This window comes from Dromaius novaehollandiae, chromosome 19 (genome assembly GCF_036370855.1).
Source record: "Dromaius novaehollandiae isolate bDroNov1 chromosome 19, bDroNov1.hap1, whole genome shotgun sequence".
Lineage (NCBI taxonomy): Eukaryota > Metazoa > Chordata > Aves > Casuariiformes > Dromaiidae > Dromaius > Dromaius novaehollandiae.
Genome location: NC_088116.1, coordinates 11,988,934 through 12,002,154, shown reverse-complemented (window position 1 = coordinate 12,002,154; position 13,221 = coordinate 11,988,934). Strand labels below are relative to the sequence as shown.

Genomic DNA, 13,221 nt, shown 5'->3' with positions numbered 1-13,221 from the left:
CTGCAGCCTTTTGACATGAGCATTTCTCCCAGGAAAGGCAGGCTGAGAGCTGGTAATGTCACCTCAGTTCTCCAGGCTGGACACAGCCATTATCTGAGTGACCTACTTGTGCCAGAGGGGATGCGGGTGCCCTCGGCATTCCCATTTCCCATACGCTAAATCCCCTACAGGGCTCCAGTGCAGCAACTGAGGGGTGTGAAGTGGATCGATGGCAGTAAGGAGAGCTGTCATGAAGGTTAGACAGCAGCTCAGCTTTAGATGGCTGTACAAAAGCATCTCCATGTAAGCTAATCACCCTTTACTCACATCTTAAATACTAGAGTGAAGGAGATGCTTTTTGGGTACAATTCCTCTAATTATTTTAAGCACTACACTGGGATGAGATGAACTGCACCTATCTTTCAACTGTAAGCATAGCCTAAAAGGACTAGCTTAGTGGTTCGCATCCGCATGTAATGTACATTTGATCCGCCCCATTCAAAGTGCCTTTAATTGTGGGTAGGAATGAAGCCAGGATCAGCCCCAGTGGTTTTCACTGAGATTTGGGAATGGCTCCGAAGGGAAGAGAGAGGCAGGTTATGTTCACTGCTGTGCTATAAAGGAAGATCTACACTCGCTGTCACCACTGGATGTTTTCTTCCCTCCAAAACGAAGCCCCCAGACCTCTGCCTTCCCTGTCCCATGCACGGGTGGTGTTACCTGGCTCAGCCCTGCTCTGCTGGGTTTGTAAACTGAGAACTGGTCAGCATCAAGAAGCCCAGAGCTACTTGGACAGTCAGGTCTGCAGAGAACCTGGGGACTGGTGTCTGGATAAATGTACTCCCCTCTGTACCACTCAGGAAAAGTGCTGCTATACTGACAGCGGATGGTGTTTGTCTCCTATTAAAAGGCACTCGTATCAATCTACTTTGCTCCTGCAAAGATCGAGGAAAGATTTTTCTCACTGATAAGGCAATTTTATAAGCCACATTTATGCCAGTATAACTAGGCACAAAAACTGAAGTACCAGTCTGGCAGTACTGGTAAAAAAGAGCCGGACACTAACTAGCACTGTACAGTTAATACCACCACTGGTACAAATACATACAACTATAAATTTGTGTCACTCTCACAGTTCTGACATCTTGGCTTCTTGTCACGATAAGGACTTCAGATCTGAGCTTTTTAATATTCTTCCTTTGTCAACATGGTACATTAATTCTCTCTCTCTCACACACACACACATACACGCTTTAAACCAAATACAAAATTTATGTTATAGCCAGGGATGAGTCCAGGATTTTGTTCAATTCACTGTTAACATAATAGTCATCCACAAGAAATCATATCTACAATTATGTTACAGCTTTTCCTCCTACACTGTTTCTGGGGGGGGAGTTAGTTTGCCTTCTACTTGAGGAAGAGCAAAGGAAAGATGCCCGGTTCCTCAGTACAAGCAGCCCACACCAGCCCAGCCGATAAAGAATACAACTGCAAGGAAAGCATGGTTTCATCTTCAGCCTGTCTCACTATTTTTTTATTAATGCTTAGGGCAGGAGAATGAAGCTGAGAGCCAAGAAAAGCGTATGTATTTGTGGGAAGAGACACAAAAAAAGGACAACAGTTTGCATTGATGTTGTACAAACAATAATCTGTAGCGCAAGAGTCATTTGTCTGGCAGTTCCCTTTATCAAAATGCTCACAATGTTAAAGTCATGGCAAACAAGGATGCTGTATGGTTGCGGTGACCCGTGCTGCCTACCACAGGTACTTCATCCTCAGCACTGACATTCATATTAACTGGATATTCAAGAGCTGCCACAGCTTCCCTGCACACCCACCCCAAACAAGTGTTAGGAGCATCTTCTTCTCAGCTAAGGGCAGTGGGAATGAAAAATTGACCTCCTAAGACAAAAATAAATCTCTAGCCAGACAGAGAAAGCAAATATCACTCCCCTTCAGCAGAGGTATGACAAAAGTCACTGTAAATACACTGTAGCAGTTCATGTTAGCAGGCATTTTTCTGCAGAAGGTTCTCAGCTCTCACCCTGGGGATCTCAGACACACCACCTGCATCACAACCAGCCTTGCAGCCACAGCGGATGGATTCATGCACCTGAAATGGGCTGGACCCGTCTGCCTCATGTCCCAGTGGAGAAGTTACAGCCACAGCCTCCTCCAGCAGATATTCCACCACGAGGATCTCGCAAAGCCCCCAGGCCACACCTTGCCCGGAAACAGTTAGCCAGATGCAGGCCCCAAAATATTGCTCATGGTGCTAGGTGCTCGCAGCTGCTGGGCCACTCAGCGGTGCTACCCCGTCTCTGTCACCAAATGACACCATGGCTGAGTCCTCCCTCCCATCCACTGCATCCCCTGCATGGTGAGAGAGGAGAGATGCACCTGCATCGACATGCCTTTCCTTCCTGAGATTTCCTCTATGTTGGTCAGCCTGGGAGTTCCTCTCCCCTGCTAACAGCAGACTGGGACGTCTCTATAGGAACTTCTGACTCTGACAATGTTGGAGGAACCAGCTCGTTGTCCAAACCACCAGCACATCCCACGTGTAGTAGCAACTTCTGCTGGCAATGAAGTGTAAAAGAGAACAAGTGTCCAGCCCCCAAGGCAAAGCCCGCTGTGGAAACCAGCAGGAGAAAGCACAGATGCCGTGCTCAGAGGCTGCAGGTATTCAGAGAAATGAGAGAATCAAGGGCAAAGACCCATCAGTTCGTAGTGAGGACGAATGCATCTGACAAAGCCTGCTTTCCTCGTTTTAGGCAGCAACCCCACACACTTTGTAGCAGAGCTCAGGCTGCCTTCTACCTTGGCCTATCTTTATTTCCAATTAGCTAAACCAGCCCTTGACCCCCAGGCATCCTTCCACAGGCAGCTCCATCTTAACAGCTGTCCTCTTGCAGGGCAGCAGCAATCTTACACCCTGGAAAAGGAAGAATCGGAGGCCAGTTTTGAAAATTTATTCTTGAATGGCACAAGCCTGCAGGAGTCCATATCAGCTGAGGGAATGGCTTTGAGGCCTCCTCTTTACAGATCTAAATGACATGGATGTGAGCCTCTGTGGCCCCTGGCAGACTTCTTTCACATTTAAGAGAGCAATTCACAGACTGCCCAAAGGACAGCATGTAGCCCAGCATCACAGTGAAGAGAAACAGCAATTTTAGCTTCTTTGCTCCCTGTGGATAGCAAGGGGTAAAGGAATCACATCAGCCTCCTCGTCTTGGCTGCTGTAATTCTGCATGGTCCAGCCAACAGCAAGAGGGGCTCTCTGGGTCTGCAAAACCTCTACATTTCAGCACAGATCGTTCCCCTTTTCTCCAGAGTTACTTGGTAGGTAGTTTGGTTTTTTGGTATACCTTCTAGTAGATAAAGGACAATAATGATGACTTACCCTGGATCCTGCAACCTTAAAGCTCTATTTTTACTTGACAATGTAAGAGAAGCCTAAAGAAATTGTTAGATTCAGGAACACTGCTATTTTTACAAGAAGCACTAAAGGTGCTTTACCCCTCTTCCTTTAAAGAGGAGAGAGTTGCCATCACAGAAAGCTAAACCATGGCCAATCTTTGTCCCAGCCACAGCAATTCGCATCAGAGCCCCACGCTGAACAGCAACACAGAACCATTTTGTCCACTGGCTGGGAAGATTTTCAAAGTAAAGAAATAGCAGTAAGCAAAGCCATATATTTAACAAGCGTTCTTGAAGTGCTGGGGCATCATGTGCAAAACCAAGGAACCACGATATTGATTCTGTGTTCATTATAAAAGCGAATGAAGGAATCGGGGAGTAGAGCGGCACAAGCAGAAAGCGAGTAATTTAGGAGAGCTGCCGTAAGGGGGGTTTCATTATCTACGCGGCGCATAGCGAGTCCCCTTGGAGTACTGGTTGCGCACTGTTTCCCTGCCCTAGGCAGCTTCAGTCAAAGTGCTGCCTGAGGAGGGGTTATTGTGCCTCCGGCGCTGAGCTAACGCTCGGGGAACGCGTGGGAGCTGGGATTAGGACACAGACACTGCTAAATCCTGACCAAAGGAGGTGGCGGGGGGGGGGATGAAACAGAAATGTTCAAAATGCAGCATCCAGTGCTACCCCCTCTATGTGCGACGAGGTTCAAGCCTGAATCAGAACAACAGTTTTTTTCCATATACTCTCCAAACATCCTCCTGGACTTTTCCAGGTTTGGGCATTCAGGAAGCCTTTTTCTAGTTGACTTTTAGGTTTATTCTCGTTCTGAGCCTGTTCTCAACCATCTGAAACTCTCTCATCAGCAGCAGTATGATGAGGAAGGAGACACACTGCTCTTAGTATTCTCCGTGAGACAAGCAGATAGGCACCTCCTTTCTCATGCCAAAACAAGACCATGCATTACTGCCAGAAGGGCAGGGCAGAGCTATCCATCCTCCATGTGAGGATCTTCTGATTTTATGTGCGATTCTCTCAAAGGACCTTCTGAGCCTTTGCAAACAGATGAATCTTCACAGTAACCCCCAATAACAGCTCTTAGTCTGATATTCGTAGGAAGGGAGACTGAGACAAAGACATGAACTGGCTTGAGCGGGCCACAGCATGCTGAACTTATAAATAAATAAAATACCCTCAAACCCCAAAAGTCTCAATTTGTCTGTATTTTAAGTGCTCAGAATCCCTCTCACCTCTTTTGACAGTGATTTGCCAGTTATTCTGCAAGCATTCATTTGAAAAAGGTTCTTAATGAATCTGATTTTGCCTAGGCACAGGAAACCTAAAGACAGTTCAGAAAAACGATCACCACACTGTGCATACTCATGGGAACTATCACAGTGTTTTCTAAAGTGTTGTCACAGAGTGTGTCTTCAATCTCTGCTTATTCCCAGCTGACCCATGACTGCCTAGACAAGTCTAAGGGGATTCACAGAAGACCAGCATGTCTGATTAAATAACTGCAGAGACAACTTCATACAGAACTCAAAAGAACTAAAATGATGAACTGAAACGCTTACGTATCTACAAGCATTTGAATAGTTTAAAAGTCAAGGTGAGAGAGAAAGGACTTCCTGCAGTATGGGGGGGGGGGGTTCTAATAAAATTGGTTTTGCAGTAATAAAAAGGCAGATTATTTGGAAATGTCCCCGCAGTACTCACCTGATAATAGTCTCCAAGGACAGGTAAGACTTGGTCAGCATGGGGGCACCTTTGAGGGCTAGATAGAAGGTTAAGGAGGAATTTATATTCCAGGTATACGTTGAGGCAAAGGAAGGACATCCAAGCTCAGATGGTATAAAGGAAATTGGTGGAAAGGCAAAATGTTTCTTGGGCTGAATAGCTTATCTTTCCCTTTTTCTCCTCCTTCTCCCTGCTGTAGTGCACGCGCAGAAGCAGAACAGACAGACCTGCGTACGGAAGAGCCTTATCTGTGCGTTTGCCATGGCCTTTATTATAAGCGTGATGTTGATTGCGGCCAACCAGATCCTCCGGAGCGGCATGGAATAGCCTCTCGCCATGACACTGTGAACCAAACTGACCATGCATGCGCATGCCACCGGGTGAGCTTTTCCTGATCCGACTCTCACAAGGGAAAGAGACAGAGGCAGGCAGATAAAGCAACATTCGACAGGAGCCTGAGGCCAGCAGCGTAATGTGTCTTGTGAATCAACTACATCCTTTTGGCAGGGACATAAAAGGGCTGTCTTAATGCTTTAAAGGTTTTGTTTCCTAATGCAATAAAAAATATACAGGAGTCCCGAATTACTGCTTCAAAACAGCAATGGTAACTTGGAAGACACTTTCATCCAGCGGTCTGTTTTACAGTTTTAAGGAGGCACAGCCTCATGACTTATTTCAGCGTGGCTGTCTTTTAACCTAGGGGCCGACTGACTATTTCACGTAGCTCTCCACTGGGCCCACCTTCCCAGGAAGTTGATCGTAGCATTGCCACAAGCAAGTCCTGTTTGTTTTATTTCATGTACTTCAGCTTCACTTTGTTTTTCCCTTATGACCATGCCTTTAAGTTTATGGCATTAGAGGGGAGCTAGAGCATCCTTGTACAGTATTTTCAAATTAAAAAAAAAAAGAGGAGAACTTGCCAGTATCATGCAAATTTTCTATTTTTGGTCTATAACCTCCGCCTTTGACACACAAGACTGTGGAATAGCATGAGTCTGTTTGTTTGCCATTTTTTTCACCTTGAATCAGGGCTTAAAAACACCACCCGCTTTCACACATGGGCATTTCTGAGATTTGTGCACAGTCTTCCAACCGACTCTGCAACCACCAGCGTCAGTTAACCTCCCTGTATTTGGTCCCATCTTCACATTCAACAACATTTGCTTTCCAAGAGTTTTGCCCTTCCTCTATATTGGTCTTGAATAACCTTATCTGAGACCAGAAACACAAGGAAAGCTCTTTCTGAGCGTTTCCCTCCTTGTCCACTCAGTTTTTATTTCTTTAATTTTACACACCCTGCTTTTAACCTGTAGTGAAGCCTCTACGTCAGACGCCTTCTCGTAGGAGAAGTTATGCTTTCGCCTTTGTGGTGGTGTGTGGTTTTGACCGCTCAGCTGCTCTGTTCCCTCCCAGGAGCCGTTGCACCACCACCGCCTCTTCACCCATCCCATGGATAGGCTCGAAAGAGGGTAAGCTGAAAAGCAGCCTGCCGCGAGAGAAGAAGGAATCAAACTGGAGCATACCGCCATATGTTACGTAGTGTGTCAGACTTTCAGATCCTGCAAGTGTTATTTTTCCTGGAAGAGATTTTAATGAGCAGCAAGGAGAAGATGGAGCAATGCAGACAAGAGACACAACAAGTCCCATGGAAAGCCCAAGGACTGCGCGTGCCTGAAGCCAGGATTATATTTGAAATTGTTTTCCTTTTAAACTCGACACAACCCTTACCTTTACCTATAAATGAACTGTGCATCTGTGTGTCACCCGTGGGAGAGATCCATCTTCATTGCTCTCTTGGAAGAGGTTTTCCGACAGTCACTCTGCAGAGACGGCGCAGGCAGCATTCCCTCGGAGGTCCGCAGAGGCACCCAGACCTAAGAGCTGTGGTAGCTTCACGTTGCCAGCTGGGTTAGCTCCAGAAGTTTCAAGGAACAGTGAGATCTTGCTCCTGTAAGTGTAGATGACTGTTTTCTGTGTCACGAGAGGGGACAGGATGGCTCCCAAGGGATCGTAAACCACGCGCTTCCCTCGTCCTACGCGACAGCCATCTTCTTAAGGCTGGGTCTGTCCCAAAGTGTGGTTCCAGGTCTTTCTTTGGTTACAAGCCTGATCTATAACATTTAACCTATGCTTTTTAGTAGCCTGATTTGAAAATCTGCTTCTTGCTGTTCTGTCTCCCATCACCGCTTTAAATTCATGTCACCGCTTTTTTGTCTTTATGTGTGTGTTTGTTTTAGTCACCTACCTCCACTACATTACTGGTTTCCTGGTGCCCTCTCTCCATCGTTGAAGACAGCTGTCTTTTCCAAAGCAGATGAGTTATTTTTCTGCCTGGTTTGAAGTTCTCTCTGTGTCTCTCTCTCTCTCGCACACACACAAACACACATATTTCTTTATTTATGTTCTACTGTGACTAATAGAGTTCAACTGCAAAATATTCTGCAAAAATTGTTACATCTCCCAGAAGATGGAGAGTTTTATATTTGCTATAGGGCAGCAGCAGACTTCAAACTGACAACAGAAAAATCTTAAGCAAGCTTTCAGTGCATGATTCACATAGCCGGGGAACCAATGTATATTTGCAGTGCTTGCTGCACCGGACATTGCAGAAAACGAGCTTTGAGATCTTTATGAGGGAACTGTCAGTCACATTTTCAGGTTTCAGGGCGTGTGAAAAGGTGGCATCAGCAGAAAAAAGCCTACGTGTTACTTGCCACCGAGTGATGCTTATTAAGATTTTTGCAGTTATCTCCAGGATGTTTCCATGGTTTTGGTATCCTGTTCCACTTCATGGAGAGGAACCAGCCTTTGGGTATAGATGCAACTGCTGAACCGGGCTGTAGGGGCTGTTCTGGGACCTGTCCCACTCCCCGGTTGTTTCACGCAGGGCAGGAGTAGACCCATGGGGCTAACCAGGAAAGTCCTCAGCCGTCCCTTGGAACTGTGCTGGAGTGCACTGGGACCAGCACCAGCTAGTGTGCATGCCCAGCACCAACGGGCAGAGCAGCACAGACGAAGCGACGGAGAGGTAGGCTCCGTCCTGCCAGCCCGGTCAGCAGTCGCAGCCCCACAGGGCAGAGCAGTGGCTCTCTGCTTCCTCCAGAAACACAAGCTAATACACATAGATCAGGCTCATTGTCAGCTAAAACCAGCCAGACTCTAATTATTACAGAGCTACCTTATGGACAACATAGATAATCTTTTTCATTCCTTTAAGCTTTCTGGAAGCCTCCATGATTTCTACATGCATGCTGCATAAAAAGCTTTGTAAGTAGTTTTTCAGTATAATTCTTCATCTTCAAACTCCACTTGTCAAACCAAACCTATAATTATTAATATATTGGTAAAAGCCATAGCCTGGGGCCAGTAGAGTTTATTGGAAAATGCCTCACTGATTTTACTGGGTACAGGATTGGGGGGGTTGTTGGCTTTCTTTTTTCTTTTTTTTTCCTGGAGGGAATCCAATGTATTCATTTTGAATCAGTGTCATGTCTTGCCAGAGGACATCCTTTTGTTCCTAGAGCTACCTTCCTTTACTTAAACACGTCTTGAAGATATTCCTTTTTGTAATCAGTCAAGCTCTTCCAGTAGCTAGTGGCAATGCAAGATGGGATCAGGCCAAGCCATTCCAAACCTTCCTATCCCAGTAACCTTTCTACCAGCACTTTCCCATCCTTCCTATCCAACAGCTTTTAGTATTGGACCCATCTCCTACTTCCCTGGCTCCATTTACATAACATCCATTTATCTTTTTTTTTTTTTTTGCTTCTACACAAGAGGAAGAAAAAGGGCTTTTTGTTGCTTTTACAGACAGTAGGTAAAAATAGAGCAGTAAAATTTTGATTGGAACCTGATGGCAAAAGCTTAGGGGGAAGAAAGTAGAAGAATCAAAGAAATAAAAATAAAAAACCCCACATTCCATACTTAAAAAAAAGAAAAAAACTATTTAAGTGCGAATTAACATACTTTAAAAAATACCCAGACTGCAGCAGTGCTAGGTAGAGCTGTCAGAAAAAGCACTAAACTTATGCTCTTGCCAGTTACAGGAGAATTTAAGTGTCTTTTCAGCACTGTAATTCTGTACGAAAAGGATATTGCTATGGCAACCCTCACTGTTCGTGACATGTGTGCCACAGTGTCATAGAGACATGCAGCAATTTAAAACATGCTCACCAGTCAAACCAAGGCTGGACAACCGGCTCTTAAACAGCTTCAGACAGCGTTTCAGCTCACCGATTATTAGCAAATTCTGAGCACCCTGAAGACATCTGTATTGGCTTAGGCCAAAAAAAAAAAAGTAGGAAATTAAAGAGATTGAGACACAGGGAAGGCTTTGGGGTGGACATGGTTACTTTAGCTTGAGAGAGGCTTTGTTTGGGTTTTCTTTAGTTTGGGAACAAGTTAAATCAATGCGGTGCAAACCACTGCGTGACACAGGTGAGTGCCTCTCCCAGGCTTGTTGGGGCCCTTTGGTTTGAACCCATGCAAGCAGGTTTTTAACAGAGGGATCAATCAGTCCTTGATGGGAAAGATTTCGATTATTGCTCCTACAAGGCACAGGTCTGCATTGCTGATGGGAGGCAGAGCTCAGGATAATCATTTGTGGCTTTCACTTTGAAGGCAAATCCCAGTTTTCAGGCAGTGCAAGGCATCTGCTCCTAGAGAAGCCAGTGAAGAAACTGCAAGCACGTGGCGGTCCAAAATATATCGGAGGCCACAGAGAAGCTAATTACAGTCAGGCACAGCAAAATCTGCTGAAGGAGTGTTGCTTACCTGCCAGATCCAAAGCCATATGGTAAGAGCAGGAGTGAAAAAAGCCACAGCCGAGGAGCTCCCTGAAGGGATGAGAGCAGCCTGGTGCCAGCAGCGGCCCTGGGTGAGCAGGGTCCCGCACACGATGGACAGCACAACCTGAGGACTTCATCAGGGCCTTGGACCTGATCCTCTCGCCGGGTTTAACTCAGCCACTGAGAGAGGCATTGTGGATCAGATGCAGTATTGGCAGAAATTTAAAGGCGTATTAAAAAATCACAAGGAGGCTGTGCAACTGGGAATGCGCTCTTCTGTTAGGGAGACTTTGGTCCTTACACTTGTGGAGATCAAATAGGATAAAAAAGACAGTTGATGAGGAAAAAGTAATTTTCTTTCATGTTTAATGGGTACCTAAATGAGCTAGTAACTGTTAGAGGACACCCCATCCTGGTGAAGGTGCTCATGGACCCCTCAGAGCAAAGGTCACCTGTGAGCAGAATGGGTGGTAGGAAACCTGGCTACCTGCCCCCTGCTTCCAGATGAGCTAGAACTGAGTATTTGGTTATCATCTGGTGATTCAGAGATATTGCACAGAGATGATTCGGTGTTTATCGGGAGCTCGCATGTTGGATAGCAGGGATGGTGAATTGATTGGGCTAGGTGTTTGTTGCTTTAAATGGGAGATTTCCAACATCTTTGTATAAGAAAAGATATATCTATCTATATATATACACACACACACACACACGTGCACCTCTCATATAAGCTGAGGCCAAGTAAATGGAATTTTTTGGTCATCTCCCCTATGACATTTGGTAGCAAGGAGTCAAATCAAAAAGACAGTAGAAAGTATTCCCAAGGATGCTACTATGGATGGATGAAGTTTGTGTGACAGCGTTCAATTAGTAAAGTACCTACTGACATACACTTCATTCTGTGTAAAGCATAAAAATATTCTTCCACAAAAACTGCATGTTTCTGCCTGCCACAGAAGACCAGAACATCTCCGGTGACATGCCAGAGGACTGTGATGGCCACCCATGTCCAGTGCTGGCTCTGCTCGAGATGATGCACTCCTTTGCAAGGTGCCCAGTATAAAGAGACTCGCAGCTTTTTCCATGAAAAACTCTCGAGCCTCATGCGTAATGTGCGCATGCACAAATAGTGCTGTGAAGGGCTGTCATCGCACAAAAGCGAAAGGTTCACAGTCCCAAGTCAGACTTAGATCTGCGAGAAGAGAAGCAGTAGGAGGAATACATTAAGATCACTAAGAATGAAGTTCCCTATTTTATCCACCCGTGTAATAAATTATTTAGCTTCTGCTTTATAGATGACTATTTGAAAGAAGAAAAACTAATTCTGCTAATATAAGATTATGATAAAGTATCTTCTTTCTTGGCTCTGAATCACGCTCACATTCCACAGACGAAGATGTACAGAACTTGCTGGTTTTCCATCTATTATTTTACTGTAGCGTGTTCTGACAGTGCAATTACATTTCCCTGGCATCGCTTAAAACCTATGACTTTCCCAGGAACTAAGGAATTTAATGCAGAAGAAAAGGCTCCAAACATTTTCATCTCTCTGTGTTGCCTGTTATTATCAGGAACAAATCTTGTTTTTCTATAGTTCAAGTAGGATGTTTTAGGCAGCTGTAAGAACCTTAGATGCTTCACTGAGAACAAGATGGACAAAAAATTTAACAACATTTTAGTTGGAAGAGTACTCTATTCCTACCTGTCCAGTGGCAAAAGTCTGAAAAACTGCCTGAATTTGACATTCTTCACCAGAAAAGAATTTCAGCTCCAGAGGAGAAGAGGGAGAAAAAGGAAATCCTCTGAATCTAAAAATTGGTAGTTGACAGTTTGATTATGAAAATACCTTATGGGGGTTTTTTTTTCTTTCAAGACAGACCAGAATACTTCATAGTCTGGAAGAGCATTACTCAATGAAATTTCCATTTTCTGATCAATTATTTTCTACAGCTGTTCATGGTCATGAATAAACAGCTTCAAACACCATTAGTTTTACTACGTTTTAGGTGAGCTCCATACTTCAATTTTCCCATATCAGCTGGTCTTCTGTCTTAATCAGTCAAGAAGTCAACATTTGACCATCCTCTTTGAAGCTCATGAGCATGCTCTAGTAACTATCCCCTCCAGTCTTGCTAGCACTTAAGCATGTCTTGTCACTCCTGTGAGCAGTCCCACCAAACCCAAAGGTACTGCTGACATGTTTGCAGCATCAGGCCCCTAGCGTTGCCATTTAACAGTCACATCTAAACAAATTCATCTATTTTCATATTGCACCAACTCAAGAATGGTATTACATTTCCTACCATCTCTGTCAGAGGAGCCAAAGTTATTTCAGCTTCTTTCAGCAGCTCTTGTTCTCTCAAATTTTAATTGGGGGTGGGGGGGGGGAGAGGACAAGAGCTAAAGCTGCTCTCATTTTCCAGAGTAAATCAGCAGTAACTCATGAGAGTTAATTGGTTTAAACTGGAAGGAGCCCAGAATCCAGCCTGTTGCCATTTAATCCATAGTAGGTTCTAAGTAATCAATGCCTCCTGATTCATCTCTAGGAAGTTCCTTATTAATATAGGGATCTCTTTTTTGTCATTGTTTCATCCCTCAACATTTTCAAGCCATTTGTCATTCACTGTTAAAAATTGACCATTTTTGCTTGTTAACATAAGTCATGGCATTTTAATTAAAGAGAACAACTCACAAAGTCAGCAGCATAATGGTAAAAAAAAACACTTTGTACAAAACACTGTAAATATTAATATAAATTAACTTGGCATGCAACTTAAATAAATCCTATGTTATTGCAAGTTACCCAAGTGTATAAAGATGTGTATAAAGGAAAACCGAATGCCATATGTATCAGCCGTTTCCTCTAACCAAACACCACTGTAAATATATAATCTGTATAAAAAGATTTTAATTTTACCATTATTTATGCAATAGAAATAAAGGTTTTTTTTTCTTTTGATGAGGGATGAAATTTCTTTCTTCCTCATTTTGAAGCAGTCATTGATATATATTCATGCCCAAGTACAAGAGCAAAAGCTAGATTTGCATAAAATATTAGGACAGAGACCCGTTCTTCCTTCTGACGGATACATGAACATTTGGGGGTATTTTTTGCTTTGAAAATAGATTTACATATTTTAAAGCCTGTTATTACAAAAAGAGCTCCTGGCTGAATAGATGCGTTGCCTGCTCACTGCTAGGACCACCACTTGGAGAACAACACGGGACTCATTAGCATGCCAGAGAGAGGAATTTCACTTCTCCTCTGGAAGTGGTGGAAGTCAAAACCTCAACCTGCACA

The 13,221-nt window shown here is 44.3% G+C and overlaps 1 protein-coding gene and 1 long non-coding RNA gene across 3 annotated transcripts in view; one reads left to right on the top strand and one right to left on the bottom strand.

The window, feature by feature from the left end:
* The window catches only part of LOC135330340 (uncharacterized), a 30,144-nt gene extending 24,793 nt beyond the window's left edge, over nt 1–5,351 (bottom strand). The window contains exon 1 of the long non-coding RNA XR_010392322.1: nt 5,113–5,351. This is a non-coding gene — a long non-coding RNA (uncharacterized LOC135330340). The remainder of the gene's footprint in view (nt 1–5,112) is intronic.
* The window catches only part of CALN1 (calneuron 1), a 145,884-nt gene extending 133,005 nt beyond the window's left edge, over nt 1–12,879 (top strand). For both annotated transcript variants that reach the window (XM_064523458.1, XM_026107271.2), the window contains exon 6: nt 5,333–12,879. In XM_064523458.1, coding sequence (XP_064379528.1) covers nt 5,333–5,460 — 128 coding nt within the window. In that variant the 3' untranslated portion in view covers nt 5,461–12,879. The remainder of the gene's footprint in view (nt 1–5,332) is intronic.
* The last annotated feature ends 342 nt before the right edge of the window (nt 12,880–13,221 follow it).